The sequence below is a fragment of the Vidua chalybeata genome, chromosome 12 (genome assembly GCF_026979565.1).
Source record: "Vidua chalybeata isolate OUT-0048 chromosome 12, bVidCha1 merged haplotype, whole genome shotgun sequence".
In the NCBI taxonomy this organism is placed as follows: domain Eukaryota; kingdom Metazoa; phylum Chordata; class Aves; order Passeriformes; family Viduidae; genus Vidua; species Vidua chalybeata.
The window spans coordinates 15,513,915-15,531,845 of NC_071541.1; the positions used below are offsets into that span (position 1 = coordinate 15,513,915).

At 41.2% G+C, this 17,931-nt stretch overlaps 1 protein-coding gene across 2 annotated transcripts; it reads right to left on the reverse strand.

Annotated features, from left to right (window-relative positions):
• On the reverse strand, positions 1–17,297 carry ITIH4 (inter-alpha-trypsin inhibitor heavy chain 4). Of its 2 annotated transcripts, XM_053953529.1 has the most exons (23): positions 17,214–17,297; positions 15,042–15,202; positions 14,539–14,643; positions 13,421–13,583; positions 13,208–13,318; positions 12,995–13,123; positions 12,020–12,136; positions 11,279–11,447; positions 10,189–10,305; positions 8,544–8,725; positions 7,955–8,137; positions 7,237–7,376; positions 6,481–6,629; positions 6,029–6,061; positions 5,659–5,706; positions 5,391–5,423; positions 4,907–4,957; positions 4,549–4,587; positions 3,968–4,081; positions 3,177–3,351; positions 1,692–1,846; positions 825–927; positions 1–331 (listed from the first exon to the last, which is right to left on the reverse strand). In XM_053953529.1, the coding sequence occupies exons 1-23, from the start codon at positions 17,286–17,288 to the stop codon at positions 256–258; spliced, it is 2,628 nt and encodes an 875-aa protein (XP_053809504.1). In that variant the 5' UTR covers positions 17,289–17,297; the 3' UTR covers positions 1–255. The 2 variants fall into 2 exon arrangements, with proteins under 2 accessions (XP_053809504.1, XP_053809505.1); XM_053953530.1 differs by lacking the exon at positions 5,659–5,706.
• Between the last annotated feature and the right edge of the window lie 634 nt (positions 17,298–17,931).

Here is a 17,931-nt window from a genome sequence, read left to right on the forward strand (position 1 = left end):
TGGGAGCTGATAATGTAAATTTTATTTAGTTCATTCACATAAATCTTCAACAACAAAACCACACTGTAGATTAGAAACCATTTTCAAGTAGCAAACAAGCAAGGACTGTCACATCTTGAAAATATTTCATGATAAAATATTTGTGACACATATATAGAGCAACAGTAAGGCTTTAACTGTGTGTTTTTCTTGATGAAAGTACCAAAAATACTTGGAAGAGCTTCATTTGCATAATTTTCTTCAAATATTTTTTTTCTAGGGAGTTAGATCTATTGACCAGCAGGAAACAGGTTCACTGGCTGACTCGAGCCTGTAATCTTTCTTGTACAACCTGAAACGAAATCAAAACAAGAGAAACTGTGATAACACAACCAAAGGGCAGGGTCAGAATTGCCCTGATGTGCAGATGGTACCAGGAGTCAGAGGCCTGGGTGGGCAGAGCTGCACCTCAGCACTCCCAGGACCTGAACACTCACAGCCTTTTTTTCCCCATCACAGATGTTTGCTAAAAGCAGTTGAAGGATAGAAAAATTTCTTCATGGTAAATCCAACTGAGGGAACACCCTCCCTATCCAGGAAAACAATGCAAGCTGTACCCCCCAGGGTATAATTATTTCGCCCCAGTGAAATAGGAGCCTTGAGCCCTATAGCATCACTTAAACAGCAAATGCAAGCTTTTGGGGAAATATTAAAATGCAAGTTATTTACAACAAAGAGGTGTGTTCTTACAAACACTCCCTCCGTTTCATTTCTTTTGACCTCTGGTATTTGCTGATCAAATACATCTCAAAGCACACCCCCTCCCCTCCCTCCATATCTGGTACCTGGAAACTTTGTGCTCAGATCCAGACACTCTCAGGAGTCTTTCCACAGCTCTCTGATCATTGTTGGAGTTACTGTCAAATTGTACTTTTGAATAAAATTGACCTAAGCAACAGACGCAAAAATTACTAAAAAATACAAACCAATCAAGTGTTACTAATCGTTTAAACCAAATGGCATCTCTAACACCAGGAGAGCAGCTCTTCATCTCAGAAAACAAACCAAAGATCAAGTTTGGATACTCCATTAGTAAGATTAGAGAATTCCTCTGTTTCATCTGTGATCTCCTGTTATCCCTAATGCTCTCCATGGGAAGGTTCAGCCTTTCTCTGATGGTTTTTCACAATTATTTCTTCCTTGTGGTTTTTGGAATATGGAGCCTCTCTGCTTGCAAAGTTTCCAAAACAACTTCAACTTAGGTCCCACCAGGACTTTTGGAGCCAAGATGTTGAGGAGCAGCTGGCTTTCATTTCCTAACCATGATTGTTTACAATTTTTATGTCCATTATTTATAGTCTGTTTTTTGACATCAAATGAATTTTCTGCATCAATCATGTCATTCCACAGCACTGTTGAGGTTGAGCCCAACTATTATTTCTGTCTTATTTTAACATCTTCTAAACCCATAATGGGCTACTTAAGAGTTGTGCCACTGGTGAGTGGGAAAGCATTGTGTTATGTGTTATGTTTCCAGGGTGAGACCTCTCCTTATTGGGATTGCTGGGCAGTAGAAGTTAAATGTCCAAAAGGAATAAATTAAATGCAAAGTTTCACAAGCACTTCCTGAAACAAACCCCTGACTACATTCTCATTTCAGGAGCTGAGTTACAAGAGCATTTTTTGCTGCACACATCCATGCTGATACACACCCAGAACTCCAGTGACTTTGTCCGAAAAACGGTCGGTGTTCAAGAAATAGAGCCCAAGGAAATCATCTGGAAACCTGACCAAGGCAATTTTTACTGTGACCGTATTGGGCAGTGATGCTGTAATGCTCCTTTCCTTTTCAACTGACACTTTCAGCCTAGGAAGTAAATGATGAAATTATTTCCAAGAAGAACATGAAGAAAGAATATGTATTTAACTAAGTGATATTAATTAATCAAAATAATTTGGTTTTTTGCCTTTTATCTCTTTGCAATTGCATTTTTTCCTGATCTGTTTGTAGTTATTTTTAAGCTAGAAAATATTGAGTAGAATATCTTTTCTCTCTGTGCTGCACAACAGGTCTTGCAAATATACCAGGGGACAATTTTTTTGCTGATGAATACACCTTATTATCCATAATGACAAGAAATACTTGAATGGGAAAAAAAAATCTTACCATTTTAATAAGAACAAAGGTAGACAAAATAATTCAATCTTTTTTATGAAAAAGTATTTTTTTTTTCCCTTGGATATTTCACAAGTTTTTCAAATCTTGCCTTTCTTCTGACCCATTAATGTTTTTGTGATCCCAGCTGGTCTTGGAGAACACAAATGTCACTGTCATTTTGCTCCCTGCAGAAAGGATTAACAAAGCCACCCCCAAAGTGCTGATGCAAGGGCTCGGGTGCTGGATTGAAGCAGGAGGATCATTCTGCTTGGTAAATTATACTGGGATATAAATCCAGCCAGCTCTCTGTTTGGATTGCAAGAATAATTGAAAGCAGTTGTTGTAGGACTTGTTATTGTCTAGAACTGTGTGTGTGGGAGCAGTGATGTGTGTCCTGTCTGCCCCAGGCCAGCAGGGGATCCTTATGGAGACTTGTTCCAGCAATATAAAAAGGCTGGGGGAACCATCTACACTCAGCTCTTCCTTGTGGTACTGAAGGATCCTGCTCTAATTATGCCAACAAATAAAGTCTGCTTTTAAATTATCCCTTCTCCTGTAGTGGACATTTAGTTACAGACAGCTATTCCAACTCTTTATGCCTGCCCATAAAAAATGTCAGCTTCCCAGATGGGAGTTATTGCTAAAACTGGGGAGAAAGAAAACCCCAGCCTGTGTGGAGCCAAGTGCTGTATAAAAGGGACAGTAAATGTCAAAGCCATCACTTGGCAGTGCTTGCTCTGCCCTGGAGGAACACAAAGTGGCTGCTGGTGGCACAAGGCTGCTCTGCGTGGCTCCTTTCCTTTGGAACATAAATACATGAACAGCAGGCTGATGGTGCAGTTGTTCTGGTTCTCTTTACACAGGCATGGAGAATTAAAATAAAACTTATTTTCTATAAAGATACCCTGCTGCTACTCACACTGATATACTTGCTGGAGAAAAACATCTGGAAGCATTTAGTCCAGGTAAGGGGAGGCCTGAATGAACAAAGGTCTGACACATTTTCAAGTTTAGGAAAAGACAGGGAGGTGTTTCTTACCCCTGGATGGTGGAGGAGGTTGACTTTGTCCATGACAGCCAATTGTTCTTGTTATTGTGGCTTACAAGGATCGCATGAGTGTAGACATGGATTTGCACGGGGGGATTCACGTAGTTAATATCAAACTGCACAAAGTGATTTATTCCATCTCCAAGTTTCCCCATTACTGTGAGTCCTTTAATACAAATTTGTCAGGTGATTCTTCTCTTAATGTACAAAAGATCTTAATAGACCCGCTCCAGTTTTATTACTGAAACCAAGCTCTCAAATCTAGTTTTGGGCATTTCTGGATTGCAGCCCCACATGCCCCAAGATTGTGGTGGGGTCACTAGAGCCTGTTTAACTCCATGCTTCCACCTCCTGCACAGAGGTGTCTCTGTTCCATAATCAGAACAGGTGCCTGCTGCCTGGGCCATGGCTCCTCAAGCACAGGACCATGGAAAATCTGCTGTACATCCAGAGCATGCAACTTTCTGCTGGCACACAGGGACCGTGAGGTTTAAGGTCTCTACATCCTCCAAAGCCCCAAGGGCTGGGTAGGAGAACACCCTATGGACCGAGGAGGATGTGACACCAGGAGGAGAAGGTGATCCTCAGCCAGACCTGTGAGAAGTGCCCCCAGCTGTTGCACCAACAGAAAGGCAGAATTTACCACAGCCTCTCTGGTCAGTGCAAGGCAGCAGGTGTGAGATGGCTCTTCATAAGAGGGGGTTATTTCCAAAAACACCAACTGCATTCACAGACCCAGTGTCTCTCCTTATCTTGGAATTGGGGTAACATGGCTTACTCACCTTGCTCTGGATCTGACAGCAGGTGGACAGAGGTTTGTGCTCTTTTATCAATATTTAAACAGATCCTTTCATTTTGTCTGGGTAATTGCAAGAGAAGTTGTGGATGTTCATTGGCTGAAAAGAAGAAAAAGATCAGCAACAAAAAAATCTAGCCTGTGTGCTGGATAGGTACAGCAAAAATAATTTATAGATTCATTCCTAAAAGAGCAGTTATAGCTTTTATAGGATAGAATGGTTAAAAACAAAGTAATAACTGTTGAAAAGCACAACCAGACACAGCACCTTGATATGAATGAAACCAACAAATTTTAAATATAGAGTTTACTAAGGACAAGGAGCGCTTAAAAACCTTAGGCTGAAGATTTGTTGTGCTGCATTTCTTATATCCTCGAGCCAGAGAGATCTTCTCATGGAACACAGGGATATTTTCTACTTAAATGGAAAGAACTAGCCAAGGTTTGCAAGAAGAGGTAAAAGATTTTCAGAGAGTTGATGAAGTCAGAAAAAGCATTGTTGCATGAAGAAGTGTACATTACAGTTACATTAATAATTGAAATGGGACTAGGATGTGTGTCACTTACCAATAGGTTGTGCTCTTACGGCATCTCTGAACCTGGAAACTGAAATAGCTAAAATTAGTAAGAAGAGTTTAATGAAACATTTTTTTCTAAGTCAGCTGATGAACCAGGACAAATGCTGGACAGAAGCCTTTTTAACAGAGCTCTTCACTGATGGCTGTGGAGAGCTTTGCCTAAGACGAGATGTCCCAAAGGGGCACAACATGCAGAGCCTATTTCTCTCAGGATGGACCATGCCATGGGCCTATGCTCAGCTGGAGCTGTGGCAGGGTTTAGAGCTGTGTTTTCAAGGGTCACTGGGCAGTGTTGAATGCAGCACACCCAGCCCAGCCCCTCTGACCCCACTGTGAGGAAACCCCACCTGAAAACATCTTCCTGTTGCTGCCAGCTTGGAGCTCAGAGCGCCACCGACCTGAAAGAAAAAGGTTTTCCCAATGTTTTGTTGCTTTGGGTTTATGCCTTGCACCTTCCTCCCTACCCTTTGGAACAGGGAATCGGTCCTGCTTGTTGCCCACTGACTTTTCTGGATACTCCAGGACTGGTGAATTATTTTGTTTTTACATCCATTTCTTTCAGCTTACTAATACATGCTTTTCCATATCTTTCACATTTATTTTCAGGAAGTATATATTCTTTTATTTCCGAAAAGGGACCAAAATTGTTTTCAAAAGTTTATAGTTCATTATAAAATATCTGTGGACTGAAATGCATATGATAAAAACTGAATTGTATATCAAGTGGGCATCTCCAATCCAAATGCATTTATATAAAATAAGATTGATATGACCCTACATATGAAATGAACTTCATAGAATTATTCTGAAGAGAAACAGAGGAGTACTTACCAGTAGGTGACCCACTCTTCACTCTAAGAGCACCTGGAGAGAAAAAAAAAAGTACCTGTGTTTTACTCATGATTGCATTACATCCCTTACAGGAGTGGTTCTGCTATTGAACTCCCCAGCAGCACTTTGAAAGAGGCAACCTCCAGAAACAGGGCAGCATTGTGATTCTCTCAATACATTTCTGTAAAAGAATTAGAGCAAAACCAAGGTTCTTCACCTATAAAATTATTATTCAAATAAATGCAGTTTCCAGAGAGGAAAAAAATACCTGAATCATCCTCAGAAGGCATTCTTGAGCGGAATATTTTGAAAGATGCTTCACACGTGGTAGGAAGAAGCAGAAGGCATCATTAACACTATTGACTTGAAGGACTACTTTTCCTCAAGAGCATAGATAATTTTGACCTTTGAGACTTTCTAAATGGAAGATTGTCTCCCTTTGACCCTGTTATCCACCTAAAACCTGCACAGACTGTGGCAGGCATTGCTTACAATTCACTTCACACATTTTTTCAAATTTTTTCAAATACTTCCCTCTATAGAACAACAACCATGAATTTTTTTGTTTGCTTTGCTTTGGTTTTTTTTCTAATTAGAGACTATGAAAATATGCTACTGGAAAAGAAGAAAACATTTACCTCGTGCTGGAAGACTGCTGGGCTTCTCATTATCTGTGAAGAGGAAGAGGGACAGATGAGTGTCATACAGTCAACACTGAATTACTTTTCCCATGTGAACCAGCAAACTGGGACAAGGGCTTCAGGTGATGAGGTTTTTTGTGCTAAAGGATGGGTATATAGAGCACGTGCAAAACTCTGACTGAGGCCATGCTTTCCCCCCTGCATTCATAGTAACAGCTCTTAGACTACCTTTAGTTAATATTTAAACAAACTGTTTTCCATTTCAATTGTAGTGCCTGTTTCATCACTTCACCTTTGAGAAAAATCCTTCATGATTTATTTTGAAAGAAAGACAACCCCTGAACTCCTGCCTCCAATTTACCTCGTTATATCACTATCAAATGAAGCTAAGTAGAAGTCAAGAACAATGAATCAAGAAGAGCAGAGTGTTTCAGAGGAGCTGTTTTTACCAGCCTCGGTGGGTTTGTTTGCCAGCTCCTCCTGCTGCTGGGGTTTGGTGACCACCATGGAAGTGAGGGGTGTGAGAAAGCTGTACTGCAGGGACAGATCCAAGGCTTGGGCCTCTAGGGCCTTCTGGTCCTCTTCTTGGGCTGAAATACTAAAGTCTGTGTTAATGATGAAGCAAAAATATGTAGAGACTATGAATAAATCATCTTCAGATTCCATTACATAATAGCTGTGTCTCCACAGATATTTATTGTTGAAGGGTCAGTAGTCTTATGGGGATAACTCAGCTGTTCATGTGCCTGAAATGATGGAAATGCTTCATTCTTTGCAACGCTGGAGCCTATGTATGGTTTAAATACATAAAAGTAATAGATACATGGTCTTTGAAGTATCCTGTAGACATCCATATTGTTCTATTCCCTAGCTATTGCCATTTCCTTATCTACAGACAATATTTCTGGGGGTGCAAGAACAGCTCAACACAATCCATACAACTGAAATCTATTTCATAGTAACTGCATGTAGAATGTGTTACATTATGTGTTCATATATATGAAATTGAATGTTGTAGTGCTACCATAAACTGAAAGGCACTTCATGTTCATTGTACAGTAATGTAGTATTCTCCCAGTATCTTATGTTTTTGATACTGTCTAGAAAAATATTTCTTTGTATTTTCTGATAATATAATTTGTGAATAAGGAATTTATGTTTTGAGAAGTTAGAAGTTTGTTATGTGAAGCATTAAAATCACTTACGCTTCTTCCAGAAGCTGCTGAATGTTCAAGTAAGCCCAGAGTCTCTCTATGAAATTCCCAAAGATGTATTTTTGATTTTGGAATACTTGCTCCTTCTCTTTGACATTTGCCTCTTCCTTAAGAGTAAAATTACTCATGTGCTGAAATGGGAGAAAACTGACCATCAAAAGAGCAGCTCCATAAACTTCAGCTCTATAAACTTCATTTATAGTCACTTTATGAGACTTAATATCTTTCAGTACCAGTTGCCCTTCAATTTTGTTCTTTCCCATGGGAAAAATGCAATCCCAAAGTATCTAAAAAGCATGTATTTTAGATCTGTATTTCTGGACTTGAAACAGTGATGAAAAAGAGAGGTAATTAAATTCTATTTCAGCATTTTTGAGATGACTAATTGAGATTTCCTACTTCATTGTAACAATAGAAACCTAGAAGTACTTAAAAGGCTGAAATATTTGGATTTTGTTAAAGAATGAACAAAATGGAATTAAAATTTGTTTACTTATTTGTGAATATTCTTCAAGGTTTTTCTTTTGTAGCAAATTCAAGAGAGGGTAATTTTAACAAATTATTTGCGAGATCAAACAATGGGAAAACAGCTGAGAGCCCAAATGTAACAAACATATACTAAACACAAAACAATTCTTGAAGCCTCCTATTGTGCCACGAAGGACAGAAGGGAGAGATGTTTTTCACAATTAGTAAACTAAACACTTACTGACTGAGCTTTAATTTCCACTGGTAAAAAATCCAGCTCATTACTAATTTTTCCAGATACAATAATTTCAGATCCTTCAAAAAACAGCTTGAAATTGTTCTTGGTTAATCCTTCAATGGAATTTTCTGGATACTGCATTTCAATTTGCATTAATATTGGGGTAGCCACTTCTTGATAAAAGCCCTAAAGAAAAGCAGTGAGACAGAGAACACAGACAAATGACAGAAAATTGTGCAAAGCAATATGTTGAAAGTCTAAAGCCCCCTTAAAAAGCCTTTTCTTTAGTAGTGCAAGACTACTGCAAACTCAGAAATTGTCCATTTCCCCTGGACAATTTCTCTTTTTACAGTACAGGAATGTGTGAGTTTCCCAGTTTGTCTGAATACAGCTGATTTGAGGACTTTGAGTCATTGATAACTTGGAGGGTACAAACCCTCAGATACCCCAAAATTGCCTTCCTCCCTCAGCTAAAGTAACAGGGAAACTCAACCCCAACATTTCATCACAGAAAATCTGTCATTTTCCTGCTAGAACTAGATATAAGCTGTAGCTGATAGATGGCTTTCCTGGCACATTCCTTACTCCTGACCTGGAGCTGCAGGGCTGCATCAGCATTTTCATAGATACGCCGTGCTATTCCCCCATTGCTCAGGGCCATTTTCTCCAGGAATTTATAACTGACATCAAACCCAAAGCCAAGGCAGAAAAGAGCATATTTCCCATTGATTGCTTTCTGAACGTTTTCTTGAATTACTTCCACATTTCTCTCACCTGTAAATGAAACAAAAACACCGTTGTGCGTTTGGGTCTTTTCAAGTGCAAATAGACTGCAGCAGGTAAATGGAAAATTCTGCCTGAAGATTTTAAAAATAATTCAGAATAAAATACTAAAAAGATAGGGGATAGAATGCTGGTAATCGAATTGGAAATGAAAGCACGACTCTGCGTATGGAGTGCCAGAACATGATTCTCCCCCTTAATGACTTTTATTAGGTTCTATTGATGTTGTCATGGCTAAGTGCAAAATATTTTATAGGATTACAAGGCCAGAGGAGGTTTTTAGTACATAAGGGACACACACTACAAGTTAACAACAGGAGGGATGGATACACTTCATCAAGCATTCAAAAGACAAGTACCATCCATAAAAATTATGTGTAAATTCAGAGAAGAATGGATTGGTTAATGGTGCAATTCCAACAAACTGCCAATGAACTCAGCCATGCTTCTCTCCCAGCTCCTTTGTGTAACAGAGGAAAAGACTTTCACACCATCACCTTACCCCATTTGAAGAGCTGCTGATGGTCATGTATGGAGAGCTTTTTCACCAGCATTTCCAGGCAGAAACTGTTACTGCCTGTAGCAATGCCATGGGAGCAGCTCAGATTTTACTTTTTAGCTGCTTTGCTAAGGAAGGCAGCGTAGGCAATAACGCCTGACACTCCACCCTGGCCTGATTTCTAACTGCTGGATGTGGGGAGCACCGGATACTCACTGTGGCTGTGCTGGGGAGGCAGCACTGTGAGCTGAATTTTATTTAAAAACCCAAACAAAATCAGGAAATCCCAAAGCAGAATGGCTCACACAATCTAAAAGGCAGAATGATCTTATTCAGGGCTTACAGATTAAGTATTGTTGCTGACCTTGGAGCGATGCTGGTGCCACACAAAACTAAGAAAATCCCCTGTTCAAGACAAGGGGTTCAATTTGTGCCATTGCACTGGGAGTTGTTTATTTCATGTGATATTTCAATCTCAAACCTTTGGTTTGTGCTGTCATAGCTGATCACTAATTAAGACATGACAAAGAATGCAGAACAAGAAGCACCTTGAAAATATCTTAAGTTTGAGGCACAGAGGGTGAAGAAGCACAAGCAGTATCTCTCAAACAGGACTGTACACAGTATCTGCAAAATGTCCGTATTTTGTCTTTAGGTATTTTCCTTTTCTTTTTCAGCTGTGCCTGGAGCATCTCCAATTCCCTTGAGTTTATAAACTGGGAAGCCAACGGTATGCAGCAGAACAATTCCCAGCTAAAGGATGTGCAGCCATAGGCAGGCAGGCTCTGCCATCACTCCCTACAGCCCTCAACAGAGCCCTCTCATATCCAGCAGTAGCACAGCCTGCGTATTCCAAAGCTCTTCTAAAACACAGGCTAGGTCTATGAATATTGGGATGCAAGTGTAACAGATAAAAACCCCAGGGGAGGGAGGACTCTGTGCAGCATTCACTCACCAGAAGTGGGCTGGCCATCTGTCAGCAAAATAATCATGGAGACACTTTGCTCTGGCAACCCCTCGGCTTTCTCCAGCACACCCACAGCAGCCAGCAGGGCACCACTGATATCTGTGCCTGCAATGAGAGAGCACGCATCGCTCACCTAAACAGGAGAATCATCTGCAGAGATTGCTGCCCTGCATCTGCAGAGGCCCTGCAGACTTGTTTAAAGTTTTCTGCAGGAAGTAATCCTTCCGAGAGGAGGATTTAGGGACTTAGCCTACTGGACTTAATTACCGGGTGTTATATTGCAACGGCAGTGCCGGAGTATTCTCTTGGGAAGATTTTCCACACATATGTCATGGGAAATACAAACATGCTAGAGCCATTAAAGAGTGCTTAAGTAAACACACTGTCATCTGTTAACCTATACTTAAGAAAAGTTTCCCTGCCTTCTATAAGAAGTCAGAGAAAAGAGCTGAGCATGGGTGAGTTTATTGGTTTTAGCGCCTGGGGTAAGGAAGCTTCTGTTCATACAGACAGTGAAACATTAAAGGGAGACAGAGCCCTTGAGATGTGATTAAAACTAAACAATAACACCAAGCACATTGACTGAGGCAGCAACTGAAATGCCACATGCCTGTTTTGCCTGTTTTATTTATGTGGCATGGCTTACAAGGGAGTATAGCTTTGGATGTGCTTTTTTTTTTTTTTTTTTTTTTTTTAAACAAGGACGCTCAATATAAAAAGAAAAAAAATCAGCAAATTGCTATCAAATGTTGAGTGAATTACCATTTTTCTGTATAAAAATTATGCTACCAAGGAATCTTCTAACTGTCTCTGTGATAAAAATTGGAAACAAAACTTGGTGGCTTTGGTTCATAGATGTGCTGTAAGCATCTCTTATATAACTGTATCTCTCTCATAATGAAGTCACCAGTCTGACCACTCACAGGCTTTCTTTCCCACTCATCACTTATAAGTCTTAAAACTGACCTGCTTTGTAAGCACTGGTGGTAGCTCTGGGGCACTATATAATTAATAAAAATAATTATTTTCTAAGCAATTCATTCCACTGGGTGCATATTAGTGCTACGAGCACATGTACCTCCCCTGGCAGTGAGAGTCTGCACGAGTGCTGCAGCACTGGCCACGTTCTCCTCAGTGGCTGGCAGCAAAGAGCTCTTCCACTCCACAACTTTGTTGTTGAAGGTGATAAAGCTGAAATGATCTTCTTGGCGGAGGTCCTGCAAAATCTTCAACAGGGCATCCCTTGTCTGTTCCAAGGAGAAAACAGCGATTTTGATTATTTCCACTTCTCTGCCTGAACTGGGATTGAAATTACAGTGTAATGAGAGAGTTCTCAACAGCTCTGTTCTAGATGCAGCCCTATGCCTTTATTAAACTCTAATGGTATGTTTTAGGTTGAGACCATCAGAAACAGACAATTCACTTAACCTACAGACACAAAATCCAGCCTATGAAGGCTGCAGGGAGCTTGTCTACTCTCAAACAGAGCTACACAGTCATCAATAAACATAAAACAGATAACAGATAAATTAATTCTCTAAGCTTCATTAAAGAAAACTATAAACACAAAAAGTCCTGCAAAAATACAGAAAATTCTCTCTGCCTCAATGTTTAATACCCATGAAAATAGTTGTGTCAGAGTTACTCCTTAATATCTTTAATCTATGCATTTGTATTTTCAAGCATTTCTGTAAGTCTGAACCTTTTGCTGTGTACAAAACCACTGTGTGCCTCCAGTGAAAAATTCCCAGTTGCTTCCTCAGAAGGCTGGGGTGTATGTGCCTGCTGCTAACAGAGGTCATGCTTTGTGGGAAGTTACCTGTTCAATTTTTCTGCCTGTCATGGAGCCACTTCGGTCTATAACAAAGATGACATTTTTGGGAAACACTGGCATTTCTTGAGGTGCAAAGTAATGGACAAAATACCCATTGACAATCTGAAATACAGAATGTGAAATCACCTATAAAAGTACATCTAAAGAAATAAAAACTAAATCTTAACATTCTGGCATATTAAGAAGTGGGGAGCATGCTCAGCATTCTGCTCTCTCGATAAGCCCAAATAAAATAACTTAAATTAAAGAAAGTAAAATGTATTTCCTAGCTGGAAGCAAGACTGTCTGTAGAGAGAAAATTGCCCGAGAGCAGCATGCATACATACATATATATTAGACACCTCAGTGTCATATGTATGATATATGCATATTATCACTGTGTATCACATTACCTCTTTATCGTTACCTGTGAGTACATCTCTGCTGAATGACAGTGGCTGCCACCTTTTAGCACACCCATATATACTTCATTAGTGAAATGATATGGAAAATACTCTATTTTATTCTCTAGAATATGCATTGGTTCATAAATATTTGTTAAGTTCCTGCTGTATTTAGTTATGCTTCAGTTATCACAAAAAACACAGAGACAAAGCATCATTTTAAGTTATATAAATCACATTCCTCTAAAATTTGTTCACAAGAAACCACAAATACACTCTAGAGGAGCCAAAATAATAATAAAAAAGAGTGTAAAGAGACTTCTATGAAATACCAGTATAGATTGGGTATTTTAATAAAATTTGAAAGATTGATTTTTTTTTTCCTAAGTGATCCTTTTTTGTAATATACAAAATATTACCCACTATCACCCTCAGTTCCTGCTGACCCTAGATTAATGGGAAGAGCTTTTTGTGTCATTCTTGGTGTGTCAAAACAAATGTTGCTGTTTTGCTGATTGCACTTCACATTCATACTTATCTGTGATCTAAAAGCTTTTTCATTAATTTTTCTTTTTACCTGTATATCACCTGCAGTAGCTTCTCTCTTAACATCATAACGCACAACAAAATCACCATTGAGGAGCGTTTCATCAAGTTCAGAATTTTTCTTCTGTTGATCTAGAGTTGGCTTAAATAAAATATGAGCCTGCAAAGCAATCAGAAGGAAATATCTAAAGCAATACAGCTCAGAGCTGCCACTGGCAGTAACCTCTGGCAGCTGCTGCTTTACCTTGGTTTCGTTCTGCACTTTGGTGAGTGCCTCAGTTAACTCGTTTGTCATGAATGTGCTGTCTGTCTCCAAGAAGTGAATGCCCTGGGGCTCGAAGATGTGCACGTCGATCTGGCAGAGGAGAAGACGTGAACATCAGCGTCTCAGAGGGAACATGGCTGTGCTAAAACCCACGGCACTGCTCCCTGCCCAGCCCTCCCCAGGACAGCTCACCTGGAAGTGCTTAACGAGCTGCTTGGGCCGGACCTTGATGAGCAGCTCGTACTTCCCCAGCTGCCGCTTCAGCAGCTCCTCATAGGTCAGCTGAAAAGTGACTTTGCTGGCAGCTGCGATGCTGACAGACACGTGGAACTGCTCCAGCTTTCTGTCTGTAATTCTGGGGGGGTGGGAAGAACAGTGATTCACCTCCTTGTGGTGGCTGGGGTTTGTGAAGTGTGCAAAATAATTTGCACACTTTTATTGTGGCCCCTCTAAGGGCTCACATGGGATAAATAAAAAGAGTAGCAGTAAATATTTTTCATCATAGAGAGGATTTTTTACATTGCAGGTGCTACTATGTACATCACATATTGTACATTACATTAACATGTCATGGGTGCAAGCTGAGAAATGGAGCAGAAACCCCTGCATGCCTCAGAGTGAATACCTGTGAAGCACAGATTAAATATACCCTGAAACTGTAATATCTGTTCAAGTGCCATGGCCCTCTGTGCTTGCAAGGAGGCAGACTCAGCACTGAGCATCATCCCATTGTGGCAAGGTGCTCTTGAATGACAGTGACCAAGGCTGGATGGAGCTCTGAGCAGCCTGAAAGGTGTCCCTGCCCATGGCAGGGGGTTTGGAACTAAATGATCTTTAAGGTCCTTTAAGGACTTTGACCCTGAGATTAGCTCAATTGTTCAGAGCATGGTGCTAGTAACACCATGGTTGTCTGTTCGATCCCTCTATGGCCCATTCACTTAAGAGTTGGACTTGATGATCCTTGTAGATCCCTTTCAAGAACATTCTGAATCTGTGATTCAGTGATTCTATGACAGCAAGTCCCAAGGCACTGGTAAACAGGGATACTTCTTACTGGAGCCCATTGCAAGACCACCTATACATCATATATATGTGAATTTATAGATATATGTTAAAAATTTATATATAGATATATAGATATGTATACACACACACGAAGATACACTGTCCCTCCCACCAAGAACCCAAGGTTGATTTTCACTGATTTGACCCCACTAGGATGTGGCTATCTCCAGGATTTAATCTGCTCCCAGCCAAACAGGAAGCCAAGGAGGGGTGTTGGAGCAGTCTTACTCAGAACAGCAACATACTTGACGAGGCCAGCGCTCTGTCCCTGCGAGACTGCCGAGTCATACTCATTTTGAGCAGCAGTTTTCTCCTTTATTATTCCTGGGTATACTTCACCATCAATGGACCTGTTTGGTTTCCATGAAAATTAATTTATATTAGAAGGAATTCACCGAGGAAAGAAACTCAACAGAAGTTTTTTTGTGGCTCTCTGGGCATGAGCAAGGGAGACTGGTTCCCAAATCCCGCTCCACCCAGGAGGATGCCAGGAGCCACCAGCACAACACATCCCTTGTCCTTACAGAGTCTTGAGGAGGCTGGAAGCAGGAGAAACACCACCACTGAGCACATCACCCACCCTGTGCAGCAGGTAGCCAGGCCCTGGGCACCTCTTTTCTATTTGGCTGCTTACTACCTAGCCCCAGAGAGCATTTTTGCAGAGGACCCTCTTTGTGCTCTTTCTTTGAGCAGAAAGATGAACCCCCCAAGCTGCCTCCTTTACACTGCAGGTGAGGACTGGTCCTACATGGAGAAGTTGGTGATGAAGGCTGTCTTGGGTAACTCCACTTCAAAGGTGGCCTCTTGGGATTCATTTGCTCGGTTGACAATTCTGCTGGTGATGACAGTGTGAGCAAATCGTGATGTGACCTTGCAGTCCACATGGAGGCTGTATATTTCAACAGCATGCTGGAAAAAAAAATAAACAAACTGAGACAGACTGACGCAGGTTTTGCTCTCAGGCCATCCTTACCTGGATGATGCTGTTGGAAACGTCTGATGAAGAAATGAACTGTTAGAAAGCCTGGCGGGAACTGGGGAGGGGATTATTCTGAACCAGTCTGCTTATTTCTTTCTCTGCAGCCACAGCCACTGTCCCATGCAAAACCTGCAGCTACATCTGCATTTTGCTGCTCCACAGAAGCTTCTGTTTAACCTTTTTCTCTCCTTGGGGGTACAGTGAAGCTGTTGCTGCATCACCCCAGTGCATTGCCCAAGATTTTCCTCAGGAAGATCAGAAGCCTCTTTAAGCCTGACCCAGAGAAGGGCCCTGGCTTTTGTGTGACTGTTTATTTGCTCTCCCAGCTGTTGGCTTTGCTTCCTGTTTTCCAGCTTGGTATCTTGTGTCCCACAGGATGTTTAGCAGGCTTGAAACCTTGTATGGGTCTCCCAAGCACTGGTTACCCCTCACTGGTTACACAAGCAAAGATGTCCTTTGAGCACTCATGTTTCTCCTGGTCTGGTTCTTCCAGGGCCCCTGATGCCCGAAGGAGGAGGGCACCATTCTAGAACTGCCTGGAGCACCCCAGAGGGTGGCTGAACTGAGAACTGCCTGGAGCACCTGCCTACATGGACACCTCCTTTTGCATTTGGAATGTCTCTCTAAAGGTCTTACCCATGTTCCAGCAGTGGCACTAAGAAAGGCTGATCTGGGCATTACCAGCCTCACAACAGTCCAATAGCTGATTAAAATAAAAAAGCTCAGCAACAGAGCATATCATTGCACTTCTATTTTTATTTTTCCAGCTTCCACGTCTTTTGAATGACGAATTGATCTTTAGCTATTTTTATAATTAATCTCCTGTACTTTGCTTGCCAATTAAAAGCATCCAGTGGCTTCGTCTCCATTAGGATAATGGCTGAAATTCAAAACTTGGCTGCCCTGCCATACTCAAACCTGCCCATGGCACATTCAGAGCGTGGTTTTGCCATAAGGAGCACCAAGCCCCAAGCTGTGGCTCACTGGGGGAGTGCAGGCACGTGGTGGCCGTTGCTGCCCACTGAGGATCCTTCTAACACAGGAGGAGCTTGTCCTGTGCAAAATTTACTCTGCATAATCTACTCTGCTGCCACGTGCCCAAGGGATGCTGCAGGGAGGAGGACCTGCATCTCCTGCACTCGCCCAGCCCCAGCAACATTTTAGGCTGTGGCCAGCACAACCCAGGGGTCAGTGGGATGCAGCATGGGGAGGAGCTTTGCTGTACCCCTGGTGAAAGAAGCAGAGGACCAGCCCCAGGCATGCACCCAAAGGCAAAGGCACTGTGGGCCCATACACCCCATCCACGGCTTCCTGCAGAGCTATTGGCTGCCCCTGAAGCAGCCACAAAGCCTGGCCATGCCCCCCAACATCTGTCTGCATTTTAGTTCCACTTCACCCTTTTTCGAATAGGCATAATGGACAGAGAAATCTGACTTAAAGCATCCTCTTCCTCTCTAATTTTGATTTTACAATGTCACCAGTCACCACTGTGATGGTACAAAACAAGAGTTTGCTCCTCCAGACAGTGCAAATAACTTTCTACTTCCCTCTTTTCCATTCCATATTTGTTATTAAACACTCATCAGAAACCTCCTGGTACTGCATAGTGCTTGTTTGGTCCTGTGTCAAGATCCAAACCTCATCCAGTATCCAAAGCAGAGTTACTGATCTCTCAAATTTGATATCTTACATTCTGAAGAAAGAGATTCATCAAACATATCTGCAAGTGTCTCCTGTTATATTTGTACTGTAACAGCCCAAACAAACAACCAAAATGACCTTAAAAGGACCCAAAGCTCTAAAATCTCAAGACAATCCACCCAAGTCTCCCTGGGAGGTGGTTACCAGAGGAGTTACCTGCACTACCTGGCCAGCTACCATGATACCACCACATCAGCAAATGAGCAAATGAGATATTGATAATAAAAATAAAGCAAATACCTTCTGATCATTAGTTTCTGCTAATACTATGAGTGAGGAAAAGACCATCAATGCAAGAAGTGTTCTCTGCTCCATTTTGGAAAAAGCAAATTTTCAAATGAAATCTCTATTTATCTTAATCAGTTAATGAGTAACAAGTACTTGGGGATATCATGTAGACTTTGAAGAGACACAGAAATGTAATATTTACCCATTAAACATAGGTACAACTTTGACTTGGTTAATGCTTATTTTTCCAACAGATCTTTGCTCTTAAACATTAGAATTTTAGTGTTTCATAACACATAAAATTAAGAAATTTCTATATATTTTTTAAAAAATTAGATTTAACTGTGTCACATGAAATCCCTTGGGCAGATGACTTGGTCTGTGCAACAAGCTGCAGGAATCTCTACCATATTCCACAGTAATCATTTGAATGGGCACATCCTTAACATTATCACAAGCACTTCAGAGATTTGGAGATTGCCAGGACAGGCAACATTCACATGAGATATTACAGCTGATGGCTTTCTCAACCTTTGTGCCTCCCTGCCCAACTGGCCATGATCCTTGGTAAGTAATGCCATTCATTAAAACGATTCATAAATTAACACAAAGATCCTGTGGAAATATAAGCATCTGTGTTTTCTTCATGCCTGTTTTACAAAGTGTCCACGTGGAGAGCAAGCTTCTAGTGGCCTCGGAGTTGCAAGGAGACACTAAAACAGAGCTCAGT